This window comes from Cricetulus griseus, assembly GCF_003668045.3.
Source record: "Cricetulus griseus strain 17A/GY chromosome 1 unlocalized genomic scaffold, alternate assembly CriGri-PICRH-1.0 chr1_0, whole genome shotgun sequence".
In the NCBI taxonomy this organism is placed as follows: domain Eukaryota; kingdom Metazoa; phylum Chordata; class Mammalia; order Rodentia; family Cricetidae; genus Cricetulus; species Cricetulus griseus.
Window position 1 is genome coordinate 1,686,999 of NW_023276806.1, and position 18,850 is coordinate 1,705,848.

The 18,850-nt window shown below is 43.7% G+C and overlaps 1 protein-coding gene and 1 long non-coding RNA gene across 2 annotated transcripts in view; one reads left to right on the top strand and one right to left on the bottom strand.

Annotated features, from left to right (window-relative positions):
- The window catches only part of Ankrd13c (ankyrin repeat domain 13C), a 47,687-nt gene extending 36,365 nt beyond the window's left edge, over positions 1–11,322 (bottom strand). The window contains 2 exon segments of the mRNA XM_027395203.2: positions 10,738–10,960; positions 10,963–11,322. Coding sequence (XP_027251004.2) covers positions 10,738–10,960; positions 10,963–11,175 — 436 coding nt within the window. The 5' untranslated portion in view covers positions 11,176–11,322.
- On the top strand, positions 11,283–14,693 carry LOC118239445. The gene is made up of 2 exons (XR_004771577.1): positions 11,283–12,698; positions 13,557–14,693. It is a non-coding gene; the product is annotated as an uncharacterized LOC118239445 (long non-coding RNA).
- The last annotated feature ends 4,157 nt before the right edge of the window (positions 14,694–18,850 follow it).

An 18,850-nucleotide genomic window follows, 5' to 3' on the forward strand; every position in this document is an offset into this window, starting at 1 on the left:
TTCTCTGAACTATTCTTCCAACTTTTCTATGGATATGAAATAAAGTTAAAACTCCATTTTCAAAAAGTTAAAAAAAAACAAAAAACAAAAAAACAAAACTTTTGGACCACTGAGATGGCTCAGTAGATAGAGGCACTTGCTGCCAAGCCTGACAACCTGAGTTTGAATCCCAGGGAAGGATACAGTGAAAGGAGAAAACTGACTCCTGCAAGTCATCCTTTGACCATACATGTACACACTGAAAATAATGCTTTTAAAACTCTCTTTGCAATACTTTTCCCCCCTAAAATACAAAGATACCTCTGCCTTTGGGATCACATCTAACTTTATATCAACAGCATTTCCTTGTGGATATGGTTAAAGCATGACTGTAGTCACACCAACAGTGAAGCACACAAGAGGTCATGTGTTCAAGGCCAGCGTGAGCTTCATGCAGCTCTGTCTCAAAAAAAAGAAAGAAATGGACTTTCCCTTTAATTTAAAATATTCTCTAATCAATTGCTCTTACTCTCATTTCCAAGTAAAATGTACATAGCATCACCCTGCTTTTATTTTTCATCTTTTCAATTTACTGCAATTTTGTATTACTTAATTTTGAGCACATTTTCTATATCACTCAGTTTTCTACAGTGTCATGGTATTTCTGCATTTAATTTACATGTCAAATGAAGGAACTGCATTTAAAATTTCCAATTTCTTTGTACACTGACTTATTTTCTTCAGTTTCAGAGAAGAATCTTCGTAGAGAATTAATGGGGGGAAAAAATCAGGCAATTATGATTACTTAAGTCTTTCTTGTGTTTCTCCCAGTATTATTAACATCTGTGACAATGACCTTTTTTCTTACAGTGAATACTCACAGATATCAAAAAATGGACTTTCTTTTCTGCTCACTCATCCTGCAATGAAGAATTCGGGTCTCATGAGAGAGAAGGAAGCACAGCCCTCCGTTTCTCCTCCACAGGTTCTAAGCCCCTGTAAACACTCACTGTGTGTGATCGATACTCATAGCACTTTCCTGTGAGACTCTCTTCTACAGAGAATTCAAGGGACTGGAAAAGTGAGGTTTGCTATTCAGAGGTCAAAGATAAAATAGTATAAAACAAACTGAAAATTATTAACTGATAAAAGAAATTAAGTACCTAAACATAAAGAAAGCACCAAATTTACAGATCAGACTGTTGTAAGAAACAAAGCATTGATTGGTCAGACACTTTGTTTCTCCCCTTTTGGGTTTTTCAAGACAGGGTCTCTGTGTAGCCCTGACTGTCCTGAAGCTTACTATGCAGACCAGGCTGGCCTGGAATTCAGCTATCTGCCTGCCTTGCCTCAGAGTGCTAGGATTAAAGGTGTGCCACCGCACTCAGCAAGTCAGATACATTCCAGATTGGATGAACAAGTGGGTAGCATTATCCCACAGGCAGGGGCCCTGAAGTGAATAGAAGGGGTAAAGGAGAAAGTCCCTTGAGTGTGGAAATTGCCCCGTACTCTGCTTCCTGGCCCTCCAAGATGTAAGCAAGCAGTGCCAACAACTCCTGCACTACCACCGTAGCCTCCCCAGCATGGGCACAAGATAAACCATTTCTCCCACAAACTGCTTTTCAGGTATTTGATCACAACACAAAACTAACTAATACACCATCTATACTACTCAAGTTGGCAAAGTGAAAATCTCCAGTAGTCTACGGCCATACCACCCTGAACGTGTCCGATCTCGTCTGAAAATCTCCAGTAATTCTTCTCATGAATTGACAAGCTGGTATTAAAATTCATATGAGAATTTCAAGGAATCCAGAACACCAGCAAATCAGAGTAGGCACATGGCAAAGCTTTCCTGGAACCTAGCCATAGCTCATCTCTTGTGAACAGTTTGTGGCTGCTCTCATAACAGCCTGTAGAACTGGCAAACTTAAGACATTCACTTGGTGTCCTAAAGCAGGTGTTTACAGACCTGCTCTAACCAGCTACCTGCATTTGCCTTCCACAACAGGACATGTTTCAATCACACTAGACTTTATAGAAACAATCACATTACACTGTTATTTAACTCTACTTAATTCTGGCATTACTGTATTTATAATGTCAAGTTCAACAAAAAATCAAAACTAAAACACCATATGATCAAACAATCCCACTCTGGGGTACACATTAAAGCTGCATCCCAAGGTGTGGGTCTCAACTCCTCTGGGAGTCACACAACCCCTTTCCAAGGGGTCACCTAAAACCATTGGAAAATACAGACATGTACATCACAGTTCATAACAATAGCAAAATTACTGTTATGAAGTAGCAACAAAAATAATTTTATGGTTAGTCATCACTGCAACACTAGGAACTATATTAAAGGGTCTCAGAATTATTCTGTCAAAGAGATGCCTGCCGAAGTGTCCATCGAAACTAAACAGACTTTTAAAATGGGCAGTGGAATACCACTCAACCATAAAGCTTTACTCTCTTTTCTGGCAACATGGATAGAAGAGGAAGATGGCATGTTAAGGGAAGGGAGAAAAGCTGCAAACACCAAGACAAATACTGCTGCTCTTAAACTTGGAGAAGGCAGAAAAGCAAGTTACACAGCACAGAAAGACAACCCTGGCGCTGTCACTTATCTGCAGATACAACAGGGGCTAATCCAGTACACACTGAGTGCCAGTGGAGCCACTAGAGGCTGGGAAAAGGAGAACAGGGAGACAGTGAGAGTGGACAATGGTACCAAACATAACTGAGATGTTGTCTGACACAATAAAGCAATGACAAGTCTACAACTATGATTCAGAGAAAATGGAGATCAGAGTCTGAGGGTTCCCATGAAATAGAAAATGAAAATATCTAAAGAGATAGAAATGCTAATTATGCTGATGTGGTCATTGAACAATGCATGCATGTACCAAATTATAGTAATTTATTCCATAGTTATAATGGCAATACTGAGGCCAATGGGGGGGGGAGTGCTGCTTCTAAATGAGATTAGGACTTCAGAAAACTAAGTGTATTGTCCAAACTAATAACAAGAGTGGCTTACTTAAAATGTTTTAATTAAAAATATAAATTTCTTTGGTGTATGCCATACTAGAATGGAGACTATTTTAAGATCTTGTTTCTGCATTTAATTAAGGATAAAACATTTTTGCCTATGCTGAGCAAAGGACGGATTACCATCATCAAAAATAAAAGCTGTTTAAAGTATAAGAAGAAAATATAGTTTTACACAATCTCAATGTTGTAAAGAGAAAGGTTTTTTGTTTGTTTTCAGATAGCTGAGGGAACTCTTTGACACTGTACTAAAACTTGTGATGTAATGATTTCTTAAAGGCATTTGCAATGGGAAATCCAAATTCTACCAGGATCTGTTACATTGAAACACACTGGGCAGAATTTTTATTTTATTTTTTTCAAAAGACGCCTTTTTAAAGATTTATTTATGTATGTTGTGTATATATGAGTGTTCTATTTGCATGTGTAACTGCACACACAAAGAAAGCAAGGGATCCCATCATAGATGATTGTGAACTACCATGAGGTTGCTGGGAACTGAACTCAGGACCTCTGGAAGAGCAGTCATTGCTCTTAACCGCTGAGCCATCTCTCCATCCCAGTGTGAATAGAATTTTTATGGTGTGTGTTTCAAAGAACCAAACTTGGGGATTCAAACACACCAGAGTTCAGTACTACCTCTGCACTGAACTCCCAACCTGAGACATGATTACAGAATACATGTCATTATGAAAACACATCCAGAAAAGTTTCATAGCCATCCAGATACTAACATATTCCAATAGACAACATGTCGCATGTGACCATGGTTTGTGGTGAGTCTAAGAACTAGGAACCTAGTAAGTTTAAAATGGCTGAGTTAAGTTTTCAAAATTCGAACTTTTATTATTTACAAGCCTTATTCTTTTGTTTGTTTGGTTGATTTTGTTTTTCCAGAGTTTTTTTTTTTTTTGTCCTGAAACTCGCTCAAACTCACAGAGATCCGCCTGCCTCTGCCTCCAGAGTGCTGGGATTAAAGTTGTGGTCTACCACAGCCTGGCTAATCCTTCTTTTAATTAGCAGCAAACACAGTTTTGTGTGAAATGGGATCAAGCTCCATCCATTCATTTACCAGAGAAAAATCTGCCAAATGTCTAATTGTCTACAGCCTGTTTGTTTTTTTTTTTTCTTCCCCAAGGAAAAAATATTGTTCTGTGGGGAAAGGGGTATGTAGTTCGGCTCATAGCCAGTTTCAGAAATATTCTTCCCTCATTTCCCCTCAGCATGCAGAAGGGCACTGTACATAGTACCTGAAAGGCAGCTTCCAAGAGCACCCGAAAGACATGCGCTCAACAGGCCTTGAGTGCTCAGTGAAAAGGCCTGCACACAGAAGGCAAGCAGTACTTGTGTTAACACGAGACAGTTTTGATCTGCGCACCCTAGTTATAGAGCAAAGCAAAAATTTACAATTCCAGACCTTGCACAGCTCCAAGCTCTACAGACATATCCAAGCCCAATCCAGACAAGCAGGAAGAAACTCTCTCAAAAATGTTATTACTTTAGTAAACATACAAGACCCTATATCCACCCCACTCCTCACTTCCAGTAACAGCTGTTCCATGAACCTGTCTGTGTGTGCAGGCATCAGCTTCATGGAGCAGCAGGGTGAGCCTTGCAACCACAGTCAGACCTCTGCTGAAAACCACCTGATTGCATTCTATGCTGCTACACACAGAAGCCTTCACGGGGTCTCAGCAAGCTTACAGCATGGCTGCCTCTTAAGTCTCCAAACTCCAGCCACATTTTTATTTCCTGCCCACTTTATCATACACAGTGTTCTCCCCGAGTCCCTGAGGGCAGTAACTTTGCATTTACTCTTTTTTGCTTCAAACTCTATTCTAGACTCTGTTCTGCTTAACATTTTCCGTTAATGCTTCCCCCCCCCCACACACACACACACACTCACACTCAATATGACTCATTAATAGTCACACCACACTTCACTAGTTTGTCTACTGCCTGGCTCTCCAACTAGCATGCAAACCCACAAGAACAGGAACTGTGCTAGTCTGTTCACCTCTGCATCCCTAGCACCAAAAAACACATCTTAGAAGCTCTGTGTTTATCTGTTGAACGAATAAACCAATCAATCAAAAAAAAAAGCCATTAAGCACCAAGAGAACAATCTCAAATCTGCTTTTACTCTCAAAAATACTTTCATTCTAGCACAAGGCAGATCTCCTCTGAGCTGTCCTTGAAAATCAACCAAAAGAAGCACATATAAGGACATAGTACAGGGTTTTCCTAGAATTCAGTACAATGCTGTAGAGCCTGCAGTAACTGCTGTGCAGCAAAAACTCTAGCACACCCAGGAGTCCAATAATCTTGCCCTCCATTGTACTGATAAGCAGTATTAATACACCATCAAATTAAATCCTCAAAAATCTACCTAAACCTCAAGGACAAGGCAGCTATTACAACACAGAAGACAGCCTGCCATAGGCCAGCCAACAGAATCAAAGGTGGTTTCACTAAATCTCCAAATACACCAGCAATGTCTCAGAGCTATGAAAAGTTGGGGAGAACACTTCACACATCCTGAATTCTCACCACTGTCAGTCACTTCAAAATTACTAAGAGTCAATAAAATCTGACTAACTTAAGGGTGTTTAACTTAGGGAGACAACAAAACTACATGTTTAACAAGCAGGAAGTATGATCCAAACCAAGTCTTCAATCTATTTCTACCACTTTCAATTCTGAAGTACTCAATAGTAAACTCTCTAATGTCCGTTTGTTCGTTATAAACACAAACTGTCCAAACTGCTCAGAGCAAATGTGGCTCAAAAAAATCTTGACACTCAATGTAAAAGGCTAGACCATTCTGTTTTTTAAATTTTGCATTACTCTGTGTGTGTGTGGGGGGGGAGTTAGGGTTAGGATTAGGGTTAGCAAGTGCTCTTAACCATTGAGGCATCTCTCTGGTGACTTAATCTTTAATTTTATATTAAAGAGAAAAAGTAATTCATTTGAAGATATAGTAACAATAAAGGTAGAGTAATTTTGTGTACTGTAGTGGTTTGAAAGAAAGTGGTCCCCAAAGAGACAGACTCTATTAGGAGGTGTGGTTTTGGTAGAGGAAGTATGTCACTGTGGAGGCGGGCTTTGAGGTCTCATGCATGTTCAAGCCAGGCACTGTGAGACAGTTTTGGATCAAACTGTAAGGACTTTCAGCGTCTCTGCCTGCATGCTGCCTTGCTTCCAGCCATGAGGATAATGGACTGAACCTCTGAACTGTAAGAAAGCCACCCCCATTAAATGTTTTCCTTTATAAGGGTTGCTGTGGTCATGGTGCCTCTTCACAGCAACAGAAAACCCTAAAACGTGTACTTTTAATGTATTATTTTTCTCCTATTCCACTGAAACTGTTATTAAATAATTCCCAAGGCACAATCACTTGGTATAGTTGGACACAAGATGTTCATATTTTATCATATTTAACTTTAATTTAAAGCAATATTTTAAACCCAGAATACAATTCTTCTGAACTTCATTAGCCGATGTATTCAACTAACATCTTATCAAGGAAAAAGCAATATATGGCAAAAAGTTTATCAAAGATCTGTCCAAATAGATGGAACTAATGAACAATAAACTTAGGCAGTGACAGCAAGCTCTGCACATAAAACAAGGGAAAACAACTAAAGCAAAACAAAACACCTTAACTGTAGAGCACTGTGTTTGAGAGTAATTGTAAGCTGGTTGTGGGAATCTGAGGCAGGAAAATCTCAAGCTTGAGGATAGAGCTGAGAGTACACAATAAGACCTGTCTCAAAAACTGGATGAGTAGGTGACAGATAGGTTGACAGAAAGAAATGCAAGAAGGAATAAGGGAGAAATTCACAGCAGATCACTTGAGAAAACCGCATTAAAAAGGTTTTAGCTGGGCTAGAGAGATGGTTCAGTGGTTAAGAGCACTTGCTGCTCTTCCAGAGGACCATAGTTTGGGTTCCAGCACCTATACCAGGCTGCTCACAGCCAATTGTAGTTCAAGCTCCAGGGGAAATTCTGGCCTCTAAAGGCACTTGCACTCACATGCACATACCCACATGTAGACAGATAGGACACACACACACACACACACACACACACACACACACACACACACACACACACACACACACAGAGTAATAAAAATAAGCCAGGTGGAATGGTGCACACCTTTAATCCCAGCATTTGGGAGGCAGAGACAGATGGGTCTCTATCAGTTTGAGGCCAGCCTGATCAACACACTGAGTTCCACAACAGCCAAGGCTACATAGAAAGACCTTATCTCCAATAAATAAATAAATAAATAAAAATCTTTTTCTTAACCTTTAGACCTCCTTGAAAATACATCTGATTTTAATTTTTATTTATGAGCATGAGTATGTCTATTTATACCACATGTGTTCAGGTACCTGGAGGCTAGATGGATCCCTTGGCAGTAGAAGTTTCAGGTGGCTGTGAATGGTCAGACAGGGGTGCTGGGAGCTGGACTGAAGAGCAGCAAATGATCTGAACCCTAGTGCCACTCCTCCAGCCCCATGTTCATATTGTACTGTGAGGGTTAGACAGCTGCTGTAGAGATTCTGTGCACGGCCATCCCTACCTTCACTGTCCTCACAGGATTCCAGGAACAGAAAGTTTCTACAGTCTTAATTTACCTATTTAAAACACTGAGTATTTATTTACTATGTTTTAGGAACCATTTTGAACATTTCACAGAGCACATCACATGGCAAAAAGATAGCACTGACTACCGGGCGTTGGTGGCGCACGCCTTTAATCCCAGCACTCGGGGAGGCAGAGGCAGGCAGATCTCTGTGAGTTCAAGGCCAGCCTGGTCTCCAAAGCAAGTGCCAGGATAGGCTCCAAAGCTACACAGAGAAACCCTGTCTTGAAAAACAAACAAACAAAAAAACAGATAGCACTGACTGGAAAATAAGGGCATACCACCACTCCTGCAAAGATTCCAATGGACTATCATGTGGGTGAAGGACCCATGTGTTTCTTTGTGCCATTCCACCAAGAAATTTAAAAACATGCAAAAAATTCTACAGAAAATGAGAGCTACCTAGTGACAGAATCTTTCTACAAGGCTCCTATATAAAGAATACAAGGCTCCCAATAACAAAATAAACAAACAAACAAACAAACAAACCAGGGCCACAAACTTATACTGTAAATACTAAGTGAGAAATATGCATTAAAGGACTCTACTGCAAAACAAAACAGACATTAGAACTGACTTTCCACAGAAATTCACAAAGAGGTTGACAGGAACTTGGGAATTCTAGCCATTATTTATTTCTCTTTCTTTTTCCTTCCTTTTTTTTGTTTCTTGAGACAGGGTTTCTCCGTGTAGCCCTGATTGTCCTGGAACTTGCTCTGCATAGACCAGGCTGGCCACACACTCAAGAGAGCATCCTGGAGGGCTGTGATTAAAGCTGTGGGTCACCACTTCCCGACACTATTTCTATTTCTAGCTTCGTGGTTTCTACTGCACATGCAACCTTAGCAAAGTTCTGTGTCTCTCTGGACTCTCTTCTGATAGAAACACAGTACGAGCCTTTTAAGAAAATCATTTAACAACGTCCATTAAAAGTAAAAACGCAGGGTGAGATCGAGCTGGTAAAATGCCCACCACACAAGCATGAGGGCCTTAACAAAGTTGGGTGTGGTGGCACATGCTTGAAATCCCAGAGTTGTGGAAGCAAAGACAGGCACAAAGCACCCAGAGTAAATCAAGGCAGCACTGCAGGAAGGAACAGAGAGTAGGCAAGATAGCTCTGCAGGTAAAGACATCCATGCCCAACCCTGACAACCGGAGATCGGTCCTGGGACCTCCACAACGAAGGAGGGACATTAGAGATATGACTCCTACAAGCTGTCCTCGGACTTCCACATGCAGGCACACAGAACTGACTTCTTCTAAGAGTGTAACAGGGATGTAAAAAAGCATAGCGGCAGCCTTCTTCCTTGATGGGAACGTGAAGAAGGCACAGGCACACTTCTCACTGGCAGGAGCCACTGGTTGCATTCATCAAATGAAAACACAAGGCAGCTAAACAAAATACAAACATTTCATTTAAAAAGTAAATTTTGGTAGGTAAAGGATGGGGTTCTAAGGGTACATAGAGTTCTAAATACTATGAGCAGGATTCAGCTCTAACAAATGCTAAATACAGAATTGGAAGCCCAACAGTCAGCAATTCGGAAACTTCAGTAGTTTCTGTGACATCCACTTGTCTCTGAAAGAGTGAGCATGAACTCTCAAAGGGAGTGTTCTGGCCACTTTCAAAGCAACTTTAAGGCAATGTAACTAAACTTTAAAGGCAAAGATGAATAACAGCTACCACCGGGACCACATCTAAATCACCTCCTCATAACCAATAAACTAGAACTACAACTCAAATTAACTCAGGATATAGTTCTCCCATGTGCTTATTACAACAGCAGCATTAAATAAAACGTGAAATGAAAACCTGGAGACAGTTTCAGGGTACTTTTTTGGTATTTGATTAAACAATAAGCAGTGGCATTATGACTATAAATAACTGGAAATACTGTAAATTCGGAAAACAAGTTCACTTACAAAACTATAAGAGAAAAACGTATTTACTTATAATTTACTTATTTTCTATTTTTGTTCTAACTTTAGACAAGAAGCCTACAAACCAAAGAAATTCAGGGAGCTCATTTCACAGATGTTATTGCACTCATGTGCAATGCTTTGAGCAGTCTAACCTCACAACTGTCACCTTAGGTTAAAAACAGCTGCCAACAGTATTTGCCAACTATTTAATGTTTCAAATGGTCCGTTTATAAAATGTTGGAAAATAGTATCGCCATTCACATTAGTTTCAACAATTCACAATCACACGACGCCTTAGGTACAATCCCCAGCACCACGAAAAACAAATGGAAGCAAATAAATCTTAAAACTCCTTGTTTAACGGGGAAGGGGGTGGGGTGTCAGCAGTCAAAAGGTGGCCAAAAGTACATACCGTTCAGTACCAAATACTATGCTTTCTCAAACACGCCAGTAAGACTTTACTATGAATATGACAGTACCGACTTTGGTCTTAGTCAAGATGAAACGTTGTTCCTAATGGGAAAAGGGCAATAAAAACAGCGACTGAGAAGTCTCTTCAATGGCTTTGGGAAATCCAACGCCAGACGCATTTTTCTGTGTGGCTTTCAAGAACCGGTGTTTTAAAGCTCTTGAAAGAAGACCAAAAGGAAAAAAAAAAAAAAAAAAAAAAAGACAGCACGGTGACCAATGCAATTCACACCTAACTGCACGGAGTCGTGACGGAGAGCGACCACATACCATGTTCAAAGTTCAAGCTCCCAGAAGGAGGGAAGGGAGGGAGAGAGGGAAGGAAGGGAGGGCAAAGAAAGACAGTTCCCCAAAGCCTACCAGACCTGCCTGGATGTGAGACGACACTGACGTTTGACACACGGAACGGCCTGGCCCCGAGACGAGCCCACCGATCCCCGAGATGCTCGGCGCGGGGTGGACGGGGACAAGGAGGCTCGCATCCCTTCTGCACCCACGAGACCCAAACCCTCCGGACGCCCGGCCGGGCCCCGCTGCAGCTGCAAAAGAGACTCGCGGGTTTTCCGCCGCCGCCACCCCCGTGCCCCGGTAGGGAAGGGAAAACGGGCCCGGCGGACGGGCGGGCGGGCGGGCGGGCGGGCGGCCCGTGGCTCGCTCACCGTGATTATCCTTCTGTCCGATATTGTGCGTGCGGATGAGCGAGGACAGCCTCCTCACGTCCCCCTTGAAGACGCACTCGTGCACCGGGTAGAGCGACGGGCAGCCGCCTCCGTCCGCGACCACGGCCACGGCGGCGCGGCGGCGGCGGGGGTGGCCGCCCAGGGGGGCCGGGGCCGGGCCGGGGCCGGGGCGGGCCGCCTTCAGCTGCAGCCGGTGGTGGTGGTGGTGATGGTGGTGGTGGTGTGGCTGCTGAAGATCTTATGTCCGGCCTTGCCGCCCTTGCCGCCGCCTGGGCCCGCGCCGCTCCGGCCGCCGGTGAAGGCGCCGCCGAGCGCGGCCGTCGCCTCCTCCTCCTCCTCGCAGGGCTCCAGCACGTCCCCGTCCTCTTTGCTGGGCTTGTGGTCCCTCCGCAGGGAGCGGATCTTCTCCCCGGTCATCGCCGCCGCCGTGGCGCGCAGGGCGGGCTCCGGGAGGCTCACCGCGGGCCGAGCCCGGGCCGGAGCGGCGGCGGCGCCGCCGGGCGATTAGAGAGGAGGCGGCCGCCGCGAGCCTCGCTCGCAGCATGAACTCCCCGGGCGACCGCGGCCCGCCACACGCGCATCTCCCGGAGGCGCGGCGGCGGCGGCGGCCCCGGAGCCCAGGACCCACACGACGCCGGGCGAAGCCGCCTCAGCCCGCCTCCTCCTCCTCACACGGAGAGGCTCGGCGCAGCCATCTTGCCCCGGCTCCTCTCGCGAGAGCTCCGGAGATAACGCCGCGGAAGGTGAGCGGGGAGCCCCTCCTGCACCCCGCGTTCTTGGTCCCGGCGGCGCCCGCGCTCCCCGAAGCACAGGGTTCCACCCTGGGCCGGGCGCTACCGCTGGAGGAGACCCAGACTCTGAGCTCCGCCCAGGTGCTTCCTCTGCGGGCTCTGGTCTGCAAAGGAGGTCAACAACAGTTAAACTCTGGCTGCTTAAAACCCTCAGGACGTCGGTGGAAGCCTCCCTCGGGGCACGCCGGATGTGACGCTGGACACTCGCTCGATAAACATTTTGCTAAGAAGCCTCAGCGAAGCTGCTTGGTACCTGGCCCTGACTGGCAAGGGTGAGGGGGAAGGACGGATGGCCAGCTTACACAGGAAAAAAAGGGGGTAAATCGAGCTTTTGGAGTACCTGAAAGGTGATCTTGGAGGGATTCAAGAGCTGGCTTTGGAATTTAAAGGCTGTGCATTACAGCAGGACTGGGAGCATTTTCACACTTTGTTAGTTGAGTGTATTTGGGACAAACATCAAGAGTTAGAGTATGTGGAGGACGCTTACCTGAGGAAGTGGGGTGATTTAAAAACAAATAATTGGACAGCAATCTTAGAGACACCCTAAGCTGGGACTTGCTACCTTTCCTCCGTGGGCAGGACAGATCCAGGAAAGAGACAAATGAAAGCATAAACCGGGTGCAGTGAGTCTGGAAAAGGTTTAAGACTCTTTAAACAGTAAGTGCAAGATTAGCACATCGAGTTGAAGGTCCTTGCTGTTTGAACCACTTATACATTTTGAAAATGTGGACATAAATTCTTGGAGGAAGTAGAAAACAGCGTTTAGATTCAGGAATTCTACAGTAGCCCGTAAGTGGCTGCATTCTCCAAAATAAAACAAAACCCTGAAAACACCATAAAATATAGAATGACTAGTCAAGATATTGAGTGGGAATCAAACGCTGTGTGTGTGTGTGATGAAATTGTGAACGTTTAGAAGCCTAAACTGGACCTGGCATCTCAAACCAATACATTCTAACACTCCAGAAACTAAGGCAGGGCAGGAGGATCACACAGATTCAAGGCTAGCCTAGGCTACCGAGTGAACTCAGTTCTAAAATTAATAATGAGCCAGTAAAGATGGCTTGCCACCCAGCCTGAGGACCTGAATTCAATCCCTGAAATACACATGGTGAAAGGAGAGAACCCACACCAACAATTTGCCCTCTGGTGAGTACCCACACACAAAGAAATGTAAAATAACAAAACAAATTAATAATAGGTAGCCAGAGTTGTATCTCATTACTGGCTACTACCTCTCCATGACTGTAAAAACTCCTCCTAAGTGTCCTTCAAGTGCAGTCAAATACCATAGCATTTTTTTAAATTCAGACAACCTGTTGTGGTGGTGTATGCTTGTAATCCCAGCACTCAAGAGGTAGAGGCAGGAAGGACACACGGAGTGACCATTCTCCAAAAGCAAACACATTTACCCCTAAACTTTAAAATTCAAGGGCTTATAGTATATTACAGAGGGAAGGGACATTAAAATACGAGTAATATTTGTTGTAATTTTAAAAAGCCGCACTCAAGAGAAAAATGTCATGCAACAGAGCTTGGCTGAAGGGATGTTTTATTGAGGAAAACTGAATGGAAAAAGCGGGGAGGGGAGAAGGGAGACAGGTCTCTGGGGACAGGGGCAGCAGAAAAGATAGAGGCAGAGAGAGAGGAGAGACAGATGAAGAGGGAGAGAAAGAAGGATGGGAGGCGGGCAGGGCCCTTTTAAAAGGGAACATAGTGAATGTGCACAGGTGGGGCTCTTAGTGGCTGCAGCTGAGGGCATATCCTGTCAGAACCCCAAGGACAGGCCAGGACAGATGCCTGAATACCAACCTTCCTCCCTTTTCATTTATTATAAAAAAGGTGAGGAGTTAGAAAGGGGTAGCAGATGAGGTGAGGATGAGTACACCGTGTTCTCAAGACTATTTCCTGCTGACCTAAGGGGTGTTGTTCATCCTTGGGGGACCTGGGAAAGCTGGGGTGCTAACCATTTCCTGGAGTAGCTGGCTGTTTCCCTTCACTGTCCAGGCTCTAAGGAATCATCAGACGCCACCGGGATCTGGCGAAATGCTGTTGGAGGTGGATCCAAGTCGATTCCCTGTGGCGTAAAGCACCTGACCCTTTCCCATCCCCACAGCGTCACCGGGACAAGTTTGAGAGTCTTGTGCCTCCAGTTCTGTGGCCAACAGCTGGTAGTCCAACAACAGCTGATTAGGAATGGCCAGTGGGTCTCCAGAAAACATCCCAATGGAAGGTGTAAATTCAGAGAGGGTTGACTTGGAGACAGGCACAGGCTGCTCAGTGATTTGTCAAACACAGCAGGTACCAAGGGCTCTGAGCCTGAAAGACACACAGTTGCCTGGTACCAGGACCTTGAGAAAAGCCAGAAGGCGAGGAGAAGATTGTGCTGGAGAAATGAAGCCTCACATCCAGGGGAATGGTCAGAAATGGGTAGCCCCGCCAGAGACCCAATTGCCAATACTGAATGGAAGGCAAAGTCACCAGTGAACAAGAAAGCAGATCTATTAAGGGTGGAGCAGGGGGGTAGGGGCCCAATGTGAAGTTATTACAAAGGGCCTGGAAGACGATTTCTGTAAACTTATGCCTATGAATGAAGCAGAACAAGATCCAATGGTTTTTAATCAAGCAAGGATCCAGCAAGAAAGACACAAGCTGCCAGACGATTCATGAATCAAAGGGCCAGGGTGGTAGAACCCAAGGATAGCGTTCTAGACACGCATAGGCCTCCCAGAAGTTCATCAAACAAAGGGCAGAGGCCAAGGGCTCCAAGTCTAAAAGAGCCGTGGTTACCTGGTACCAGGGCTTAAACCAGTCCAAAAGGCAAAAACCATGCTGGAGAGATGGAGTCCTCACTCGTGGGAATAGCCAGAAGTGGGGAAAGGGTAGGGCTCACCAATCCAGTCATGCTGGTTTTGGATGGAGGGACCCAGAGATCCAAAGAGGGGATTGGCGTATGTGGACCAGGTTCCCTTTGTGCCTCAAACTGCCTGCAGGTAGAAACGCCAGGAGAGCCTTTGCGGGTCAGGGAATCAATGTTGTAATTTTAAGAAGTGGAGCACAAGAGAAAGCCATGCAAAGACCTTGAGTGGAGTGGGTTTTTTTTTTCCTTTTTTTTTTTTAATTGTGGAAAAGTGAATGGGAAAGGGGGAGAAGGGAGACTGGCTCGGGGGGGCAGGAGCAGTAGAAGAGAGGAGAGAAAGACAGAGAGACAGGCAAGGAAGCAGAGAGTGAGAGAAGGAGGAGGAGAGAAAAATGGGAGGTGAGGGGAGCAGAGCCCTTTTAAAAGGGAGCTCAGGTGGGGCTCTTAGTAGCTGCAGCTGAGGGCGTATCCTGTCAGAACCCCGAGGACAGGCCAGCACAGATTCCTGAACACTAACAATATTGCAATATTGAGTACTACAAAAACCTGAACTTCTCTAACATGCAAATATAACGTAAGAGAAGAAATTATTAATTTGATATCGAAACAAATCCAGTGACCAGAAAGTCTTTGTGGAGGGGTTGGAAAAGTGGATCAGCAACTGAGAGCATCAGCTGCTTTTCCAGAAGATCCAGCTTCAGTTTCCAGCACCCACATAACAGCTCACGGCTGTCTGAAACTCCAGCAGTTCCAGGGGATCCGACGCTCTCACACAGGTTTACGTGTAGGCAAAACACCAATCACATAAAATAAAAATAAACAGCAAGAAGTCGTCGTCTCTGTGAAGGAAGAAATGTCTGAACCAGGTTTTTAAAAACTTCTGTGAAAACCACTCTTAAGCTGACGTTCCCAGCTTGGCGGGCCGCCATGTCTTCCCATGAGCTGTTTGTATGTCCAGAGCTCACTTCCATTTCAGAATTAGTTCCATTATTTTTCTCTTCTCTGCACAATGACTTTTGTTTTATTAACTTGGCATGAAGTTTTGGGTCAGGAAATTTCATGGAATTTTGCCCTAACATAAAATGTAGTATCTCCTTTTATTCTGAATGTCAGTCACAAAGCACACTTGTACAAGCATTAGCAGTATCCATGGTTTGCAGTCAGATGAAATGAGCAATGTTTTCAAATTCTATTACAGATAACAACATTTAATATCCATTACTAGCTGAAAATTATAGTAAGGTCTACCACGAGATCTTGTTTTTTAATGACTTAAGATGAATGCATGCACAAATTTATTTTTTTAAGAGTACTCTGTAGCAATTTTGATACACTTCATGATTCATTTCATGCTGCCAGAGTATCTATTCCAAAAGTGAGTGACAAGGGTTTGCTATAGCATTGAAGAGGTTGACAAAAGGAAAATAAACACTAGGTATCATTCTTGGAAATCACCTCTCCTAGTAGCAACCCAGCCTTCTGAATTGACCAGATAAATACTTATTCTAAACACAAGTATTTCTGACTTTTATGAGAAATATATCTATCTTTGTAATGTTAATCCTACAGAGGGGAGTAGACCACCAAACCAAATTACCATGCCCGAATTAATTAAAGCAGTCTGTTTTTATTCCTGTACACAGGCTGCCTTAACCTAAAGGTGGGGTTCGGTAGCTAAGCATTGTATATGAGTAAGATAAAGATTTTTATATTTCAGGAGTAGGGGTTTTCCAAAGGGGGGTGTGGCAGGCAAATAGGAGTTGTGGGAAAATAACAAGTTAGTCATAACAACCTCCAGACAAAGACGTGGTTACAAGGTTATCATAACAAGGTGGTCATAACAAGGTAGTTGTAACAACAGATAGTCTTCATAACCTTTAGAAACAAAGGCATGGTTGCTGTTTCCCAGAAAGGTGAGTACAGAACCATTTGTAGTTAAGGTTACAGGTGGGGCTTAGCCCAATCCTTGAAAACCAGATTTAATCATAAAGAGTAATGAATCTAGTTTATCTTTACTATGAGATGTCTTTCAAGGCTAAGATGAAGGCAGGCTGGGTTATCAATCAACCTGTTGATGAGAAACATAGTTCTCACCTGTAAGGGGATGAGAGAGAGAGAGTTGCTCTGGGCCTTGGTGGGATCATCACTTTGGATTGTTCTGAAGGGCAGGTTCCAGCATGGATGAACTTTTAGAGCTGCAAAACAAAGGCCATAAATCAGTGCATTTGCCAAATATATTGACGAAGACATCGAATAGGCAGTTAAATCGGGGAAAAGCATTATTATGGGTTTTGGAGACTGTCTCATGGCTTGCTTTTGCTTTATGGCTAGTGGAAGCCAGTTGTCTGCTATTCACACATTCCAAAGATTTTGCTGATAATTTCCAGAAGTGACCAGTGAACGGCTGTTAAGGGAACTGTGGTGGTTTGAACAGGATTAGCCCCTATAGACTCATTTTTTTGAATGCTTGGTCTCCGGAGAGTGCCCTCAAGGCCACTGGAAGTTGACCGTGCTCGAGTGAATATATGGCAATACATTTGGACCTGATGAGTTTTTTAATCCTTTTCTTTAGGGGAGATCACAAGGGGGGGTGGACCTGGGAAGACTGGGAAGTGAATGTCACTGGGGTCCATTATATGCAACTCCCAAATAATCGATAATAAGATGTTGGGAAAGAAAAAAGCAATGGTGGCTAATGTTCTCACTCAGTTCTCCATGCACAGTGTTTTAGTTTTAGTGCAACTAGGCTACATCTTTCCCTCCTAACCTTTGTGCAGGTTTGTCTTTTAGGCTGTCACAATTACCTAGAATACAGTTTCCCAGCCTCCATATTGTTGAGGTGGATCTAGGAATATTTTAGTCGTGGAAGTGCCATATGTGCCTGTTTATGAGGTTGGCCTCTTCAGAATCTCCCGACAACACCCACACCGGTTCTCTAACAAGTAAAGAAAAGCAAATTCACTCAAACCAATACCTTCTCCACATACTTTATTCCCTTTCCCCGTGTCTCTCTGTGTTTGCTTCCACTTCTTTCCTGTGGTCAACACTTTCTAATATTTCCATTCATTAGAAATCTGAGAGGCAGGGATTACCAAGGAAACCAGAGCCCATTGCTGCATAAAGCTCTTGTAGGAAGCAATTCCCTTAAAATTCCCCTAAGGCAGATAAAACGCACACCGTGATGTGTAGAAGAAGAAAGAGTGCCAGAAACCTGGTTAATGAGGTCAAAAGAAAAGATAAATGTCAGCAACTCTCTCTCTCTCTCTCTCTCTCTCTCTCTCCCTCACACGCACACATACATACACACAGTAATTTGAGTATAAAAGGGTGAATATAGCAGAAAACACTCAAACATATACATAGTAGCTAGTACATAGGTATCCTATCTATTAAGCATGTGTGTCCACAAACAGAAATGTAAGTCCTTCTTTATAAGGAATATATAGCATACTTCAAGATCTCTGCTTGAAGCAAATGCTCCCAGAAGTATATGGTGTACCTAAATCAAATAGCTTCATCAATCCTATTAGTAACATGAAAACCAAGTAAAACAGCCCCAGCTACTGATGAATATTTGTAACCATAAACAAAAGAGTAAATTGAATTTACTTATCGATGTGTTCCAAATAATAAGATAGTTAAATGTCCCTAAACTAACTGCAAGATTGGTCCCTCATCTCATAGTAGAGAGGGAACTCTGAAATAACCTTCAGATGACCCAATTGGTGAATTGTACAGGAGTGTAGTTCCTAATATTCAGATCAGGCCAGACCCGAGAAGCCACCAGAGTTTAGTCTCAAAGGGCAAGGCAGACTGACAGTGGCAAATTGGTGCACCAACATTGCTTGCTTTGACTCAGAGTAACTCGCCATAAGCAGGTCATCTGACCTGCTGCTTGTTTCCGTATGACTAAGATGGGAATTATAGTAATTTCTGTTCACATAGTATTGTAAGAGTTAAATGAATAAATGCCTGTGCGCCACTTACCAGTGTGGTGTTTATGGCAATTTCTTAAAAAAGAACCCCAAAATTTTTGTTAAAAAAGAAAATTTATATAGAGATGTGTGTTTGACACTCTTACTGAAGTGATACATAAATGTCTCTCTTTGAAAGATGTTCACCTAATTACTGAGTGTGCATTCCTTGGACTATACAGGACTCCATGCCTTGACCAAGCAAGATTCATTCCATCAAATGGCATGAGGTTTGGAGTAGGGATAATTTGACGGTGCGGAGAAAACAGTGCATGTGGCTGTTGAACTCTTACAGAATGTGAGATCAACATTTTGCTTTAAAGTGCAGTATCTTATCTAACATTCCCAAAGACCAATTGAATGGCTAACAAGGCCCTGTTCCTAATCCCCAAGGTGAGCTGAGGGGAAGGGTGCTTTTAAGCTGTTGGCAAGCCTACCATAGATATCTCCCTTCAGGAAGGGCCCTC